General features: G+C 42.7%; 1 protein-coding gene across 1 annotated transcript; it reads right to left on the reverse strand.

Annotated features, from left to right (window-relative positions):
* Window positions 1–4,686: 4,686 nt before the first annotated feature.
* On the reverse strand, window positions 4,687–6,412 carry neurod6b (neuronal differentiation 6b). Its single transcript, XM_029525423.1, is given in 3 exon segments — window positions 4,687–5,696; window positions 6,114–6,291; window positions 6,293–6,412. Coding segments are annotated over 3 exon segments (1,308 nt in total).
* Window positions 6,413–7,216: the final 804 nt, after the last annotated feature.

Here is a 7,216-nt window from a genome sequence, read left to right on the forward strand (position 1 = left end):
GAGTGTCGCCGCACTCACACACAAACACACACGCACACACACACACTTTGAGGGGGGGGGGGGGTTCAGCTCCTTAAATCTGTCTAATTAAAACACCAAATCCCTCTGCTCCCCTCACCCACCAACCCAATCCTCACTTCCCAGCCACACACACACACACACACACACACACAAACTTGCACCCCCCCTCCACCATCCCCACTGCCACCACCCCCGATACCGCAGGAGAAATGATTATTAGGAATTTAATGGGGGAACGTTTCCCATCCCACACCATCTGGGGCTTGGGAACGGCACAAAATTTGAGGATGGTTGCCGACATGGCGGGGAACATTATTTTCATTTTTCTTGACTGGTGCTCAGATTCTCAGACATTGCAGGAAAAAGGGTCCTGATTACAATAAATTACCATAATATATTGCAAAAATAAAATACATATGAAGATGATATTGTGTTTCTTTGTCTATGTTAGGTGATTGTGCAAAACTTTTACTCAACTTTTAAGATTATTATTGCCACTCTGAAACTTATCCCCATAGAAGCACAGTGGATTTTTTTTTTCTTTGCACTAATTATGACACCACGTCTCAGATTGCAAATGCACCTCTATACGATATATATCCCCCCACTCCTGTCCTTCACTTCCCACACAGCGCTGGGCCATATGCTCCAACTCTCTCTCTCTCTCTCTCTCTCTATACTTCTCTCTGCTCCTTTCTCCTCACCCAGCTTAATGAGCTGCATGAACGTAGGGGTGCACATACACGTTTGACCCCATGCTAAACTACTGCATGCTGCCCTGTGGACCCTTGCGGGTGTGAAGAAAAAAAAAAAAAAAAAAAAATCCCTCCTCCTCACCCTCACACATGTCAACCGCCATTCAAAGCCCCGACAGGGATTTGAACCAAAAACCACGTGTGCACATTCAAATGCACACTGTGTGGGGTGCTAAAGGTTTGCTTTAGGGACCCCAGGGGGACCTCTGGCAACCCGCTGCTCTTGTTTGATACTTAGACTGCACAGGACGAGAGGAATGAGCAGGGGAAAGTAAATCCCCCCCCCCCCCAACACACCTAAAAAAACAACAACAAAACCAAAACAATTTTCTCAAAAGGGGAACAAGTTGAGTTGTGATTTTTCTTTTTCAACCAAATGTCTCAGAAACACAGATCACCAAAATTTATTTCATCATCTACATCAACACAATGCAAATCCCAAAACAGCCAAAGCAACATTGAAAAAGATGCCATGTAATTGACGTCTTATTGTGGTTTGTTTCATCCTACATAACAAAAACTGATCCATGTTTCCTTCCAGAAGCTTCCATCAGGCAGACTTGAACGCTTCTGATTTTCATGTTTTTCCACTTTTGACGCCAAAAAATGTTATTTGGTTTCCATTTTAACGAGGGATACTGTAATAATGTAACATCACATTACTTGTCACAGCATTATTACTTTCTCAGTAAGAATTTGATGATGATGGCGATGATGCTTTACAACTCATTGGCTGTGTTCACTTAAAAGTTAATTTGTGTTTTGCTTTTTAAACAAGTTTGTTCTGGAGGCAGAGAAAACACAACAGTGAATTGTTGCCCACATGAAAAATGTTTTGTTTGTAGTGTACTGTCATTACTCTGCTGGCTGTAAAGGTGGAATTATATTTCTCGACAAATTACAGGCCGCCCAGACCCCTTCTTCATCTTTATAAAATGACAAACAGGTTGTCAGTGTCACTGCGGGCAGGTGCTGAATATTAGCACATTGTCCTGCTCTCAGAGGTCTCCAGGATGTGTGTGCTGCTGCATTTTTACCCTCACACACACACACACACACACACACACACTGGAGAGGCGGTAGGTCACTGTCAGAAATCACTGCAGCACTTCAGCAGCAGAAAGAGGAATTTTACTGTTGTTATAAAAACTAACGATGAACTGCAGATTGATATGTGATTTAGGTATCTCAGTCAAGGGCTGAAGTGACCAGCATCAGCCTCACACACAAAGTGTGTGAGTGTTTGTGCATTTTTAACTGTGGATATATAAGAGAAAACAAACAAAATAGGCACAGCAATAACTGGATGACAAAAACCATTGATCACTTTCAGAAAAAAAAAAAAAAAAAAAGGTTTAAACCCAAAATAAACAACCCCCCCTCCCACCCCACCCACCAAGTTTTATTACTGGCACTGATGGTATGAAATGATTTCCTCCCGTCCTGGTTTACTGCTCCTCTGAAACTGTTCCTCAGTTTTTACTAAACTAAAACGTTCTTCAAATAAAAGAGAAGAAGTGTTTTGTTTTGTTTTTTTTTCCACCCTTCATTAAAATCTCCTCCTTCATCCTTCTAGTCATAAACGATGCTGAGAAAGCAAAGGCAGTAAAAACAATCAGAGAAGAAACTGATCACCACAGTCTCGTGACTGGGAGGACTGGGAGGACTGGGACCAACTGTCTCGGCTCTCTGGCCGACATCCAACAACTCCTGGCCATTTCTGACACAAATCAACCACCCGATCAACTGAAATGAAACCAAATTATATCGACAATCCGCTGTGAGATAAAGCATTTAAAGAGCAGACTGACCCCCCCCCCCCTCCTCCTCCTTTTTAAACTGATTGGTATGTCAACAGTCTCATTAAAAAAATAAATAAATAGAAAAAAATCAAATTAAGTGAAGCTGTTTGTGTCCTTTGAAAATAATCAGGATGCGATAAAATGCCATTTTTGGTTTTAACCTAAACACTCAGTTCAATACAGGCCTCATCCTCAGAGATAATTCGTGTCTTCCTTTCTTAATACACAATTCAATTTCCTGATAAGGAGATAAATTAATAAGATTACGCCTGGGGCGTTTTTTTTTTTCAATCTTGATTTATTTTTCTAACATTTTTTTAATCGCCGTCTGCTGTCGATCATTTCCACAGAAAGCTGAGAAACAGCCTCTTCATTTTATTGCGACAAACACATCACAAAACATAAACACATTACTTCACGAATATTTCGATCCATAACGGGTTTCCAGGTGTGTGTGTGTGTGTGTGTGTGTGTGTGTGTGTGTGTGTGTGTGTGTGTGTGTGTGTGTGTGTGTGTGTGTCAGATCGGTAACTGCAGAAATTAATAAATAAATAAATAAAAAAAGTCAACATCATCCAATAACCATTCGTCATTCGGGTAAAGTTACAAAATCAACAGGATTTATGGGCGGACAGTCACCAACATTGTGCAGAAATACATTAAGTGCATCACAGCTGCTCCTCAGCAGGAACAAGTTAGTGTAAAAAGTTCATGTCAAACTATCCAAAACTTTCTCCTCGTTGCATATTGATGGTCCTCGTCTCTGTCTCTCTTTTTTTAAGGCATGTTCATCGGATTCTTATCGTTTTGGAAACATTTTCTTCACCTCACATAAAAACGATTTTTCTTTCTGTTTTTTTTTTTTTGTTTGTTTGTTTGTTTGTTTTTTTACTTTTTTGTTTGTGTGTGTGTGTGTGTGTTTGTTTTTTTTTTTTTCCAGTGTTCGACTTTCAGCTGTGGTGAATTAGTCCAATACAACAACGAAACATAAACAAACTTTAAATGTATGGGAATTCACATAAAAAGGTAACACTGTTGAATTTTTACAATAACTTTTTTTTATAATATATTATCCACATTCAAACCGACGGACTGATAATAAATAAGCTTAAATAAATACAATAATCATTTTACATTCACTTCGTTACCACACAATTTACTCCAAATACAAATGCATTTAATTTTTAAGCACCCCCCCCCCCCCCCCCCCCCCCCCACCCCCTTCTCTTCCCACCCCCACCCCCCATTCCTGCCCCCCAATAACTTCCTGTATGATCAGAATCCAGGTGACATCATCATCCTCAAGTCTCCTTAAACACATGCACATCTCCACACTGGCTGTTTCCTTTGAATTAATCTTGTGTAATTTGTTGTCGTTTTAATAAGATATTGGATAATGAGACACGCCTTGTGAGAGGAAATAGACATATATCCTTTTTTTAAATATAAGCAAAGATTGCATTTTGTTGCCTTGCATAGCTCAATTGACCTTTATTGCTAACAGACTGAATCTCTAAAGTCCGATCGTGTCTCAGCACAACTTCAGTGGTGAAGTGAAGCCTCTTCAGATTCTTCTTCACTCTGTTGTTTTATTTTGATTTTTCATTTCGCCGCCGAAATCAGCGTGATCTTCACTGTGTCAGTTGAATCATGCCATTAAATGTCATCTGCAGTAACTAATGTGATCAAGGTGGCTGAGAAAACCTGCCTCTTTCAAAAATTATTCTACATCTGATTTGTGTGTTGTCTTTTTTTGTCCAGTGAAATCAAATGTGGCAAAGTCATCAGTCATTAATTGTGAATTTGCTTGAAACGAATCGGGAGCTCTGCCTTCAGACTGAGGTCATTCTTGTCTTTTTCTGCCTCACATCGACACTAATTTAGTGGAACGAGCATTAAGGTGAAGTTAAAGCACCCAAACTAATTTCGGACTTTTATCGCATTTCAAAGAAAACGAGACTGAATGTTTGAAACGAAATGACTCGTTGAAATGGGCATTTTTTTTTTTTTTTTTTTGCAGCGTGTCTGCAGTCAATTTCATTTCCATTCGACATCTGCGGGGGGAAATTGCATCGCTTCTGAAACTTGAACTTTGTCCAGCTGATTGATTAATTGTGGAAAGAGCCATTAACTTCCCCTTGTGTTTGGAAGGACTGGCTGCGGACGTGCAGGTCGTAGGGGAAACGGGCCTCTGGGGACACTCGGTACATGGAGTTGTGCGCAAGAGCCGTGCGCCCTGGCGCACTGCAGTAACGCACGCCATAGTGGCTGCCTTTGCCGTAGTCTGGCGGCTCGTCGTGTTTTAGGGAGAAAATCCCGTTGAAGTTCATGGGGGGGCTCAGCTGGCCGTCGAAATGCGGGCTCCCGCCCTCTGGGGACGGATTCTCGTAGTAGGGCTCGTAGGCGCCGCCGTAGCTGTAGTGCCGGAACGGTTTGGCGCTGCTGTCCAAGCCGCTGGAGCTGTGGCCGGGGGGCGTGTTCATGTCTGAGCCCGGGTACGAGTACATGGCGTCGTAGGGCGACCTGCCAGAGAACATGACCTCCCCGTTGTGATCTGTGAGGAAATTTCTCGCGTTCAGCTGCAAACAACCAGCCACCAAGTTGGTGGTGGGCTGAGATAATCCTTTGCACAAAGTCTGCACGAAGGCGAGGAGGTCCGGTCTCTTCCCCGCGCTCAGGGTCTCTGACAGGGCCCAGATGTAATTTTTAGCCAGTCTGAGGGTCTCAATCTTGGAGAGTTTTTGAGTTTTGGAGTAGCATGGCACAACTTTGCGAAGGCTCTCCAGCGCGGCGTTTAAGCCGTGCATCCGGCTGCGCTCTCGGGCGTTGGCTTCCTGGCGTCTTAGTTTGGCCCTGTCCATCTGCTCTTTACAGATCTTCTTTTTCCGGGGGCCTCGCTTTTTAGGAAGCCCGTTCTCGTCCTGATCCTCCTCCCTCTCGTCCTCCTCTCGCTCGGATATGTCGTCCTCGGCCTCCCTCATGTCTGAGTTGGACCTGTCCGGGTTGTGCTGGCGCTCCGGCTTCAGACTCTCAGGTAAGCTTTCTCGAGGATAATTGGCACCAAGCCGCGGCTCACACATCATATGAGGTTCCTCGAAAGGCAGTGTCAACATATTTCCTGAGAGATCAGATCAGAAACATTTGGGCAGTGAGAGCAGAGCACAGAGCGGCGTCTCCTGAAGGCTGTCACTTTTTATTTTTTTTTTTTTTTACCTTGTGAGTGAATCCTCCGAAGAGGAAGAAGAACAAACTGGCAAAGCAAGGCCAATGTCACAGCCTGCTGCCTTCTCAAAGACACTGGTCTTTGGACTTTGGGAAAAACCAACCTCGGTTTAATCCCTAAATCAAGTTCATCCTTGGATGTGACATTGTAGCCTGATGGGCTATTGTTTTGTTTTGTTTTGGGTTTTTTGTTTTTTTTTTTGTATGTTTATTTGATTTGTTAAAAAAAATCCATATCACGTTCAGCAACTCAGAATAAAAGCAATCTGATAATGAATAAATACAATCAAAATGAAAAATAAGTGAGACTAACCTTTGGTCAGCGTCCACCTCGCATGATCCCAAATAACTCCAGTCAGTCTGCGCTGCAGCTTCTTCTCCGGCGAAACGCAAATTAGAGGAAAAAGCTCAAACCTGCGCACCCTCTTTTCCTCCCTCTCTCTCTCTCTCTCTCTCTCTGGCTCTCTCCCTCTCTCTCTCTCCCTCTGTCTCTTCCCCTTCCCTCTCTCTTTGAGGAATGACACTCATGCCAACAGCGGGTACCCATGCCATCTGCCACTGACGTCTTGTGGCAGCCGAGACCACGTGTTCAGTGTCCCGTGGGACCTCCATTCCGTACCGATCATCTGGCAGCTCCGGTAATGGGCACCGGGAGGCCTGCGTTTACCGTCAAAAACACAGACCGGAGAGGGATAACAACTAATATCTGCATCTCCCCGTGTAAAGAAAGATGAATTCATGTCTTTTTATCCGGAAGGGGAAAAAAAAAAAAAAAAATAAATAAATAAATAAAATCAAAAACCAGAGAGAGATGCTGAGAGGAGTTCAGAGTCATTCTCAACAGGTGAAGTTCACTCCAAATGAAAAGGAAATAAGTCAGATAAATTAGAGAGGAGTTGTTTTCTTTTTCTTTTTTTTTTTTAAAGGGACAAGATATGAATAAACAGCGATATTAAAATATTTTAATTGGATGAAAGATAATGGGGAAAGTTCCTGATTACAAAAACAAACTGAACGCAGCTTTTCCCATTTGGTTTTGACTCTGTACATACTTTGGCCCCTAAAGGGATCCTACTGATTTTCACAGGGAACTGTAAAACACATTTAACTAGGATTAAGCAGCACATGTTAAATACATGTGGAGGTGGGAAGCTTAAGACCTGCCCTGAGTCAATTACACTAAATTAAACCAATTATGAATGTGGAGCTGCAAATAAGAAAACAAAACGGCTGGTGTGGATGAAGAGGGTTTAAACGCCATAGACACAGCCACGTCTGTAAACCCTGATGTTCTGTTTAAGACCCCTGAACTTGCCTGGGGCAGTTTTTAACAGCTCACCATGTTTAGCACTATTTCATTAACGTGGCACTTGATGAGTTTTGTGTGTGTGTGTGTGTGCTAGGAAACATGATTTT

This window comes from Echeneis naucrates, chromosome 17 (assembly GCF_900963305.1).
Source record: "Echeneis naucrates chromosome 17, fEcheNa1.1, whole genome shotgun sequence".
Taxonomy (NCBI): domain Eukaryota; kingdom Metazoa; phylum Chordata; class Actinopteri; order Carangiformes; family Echeneidae; genus Echeneis; species Echeneis naucrates.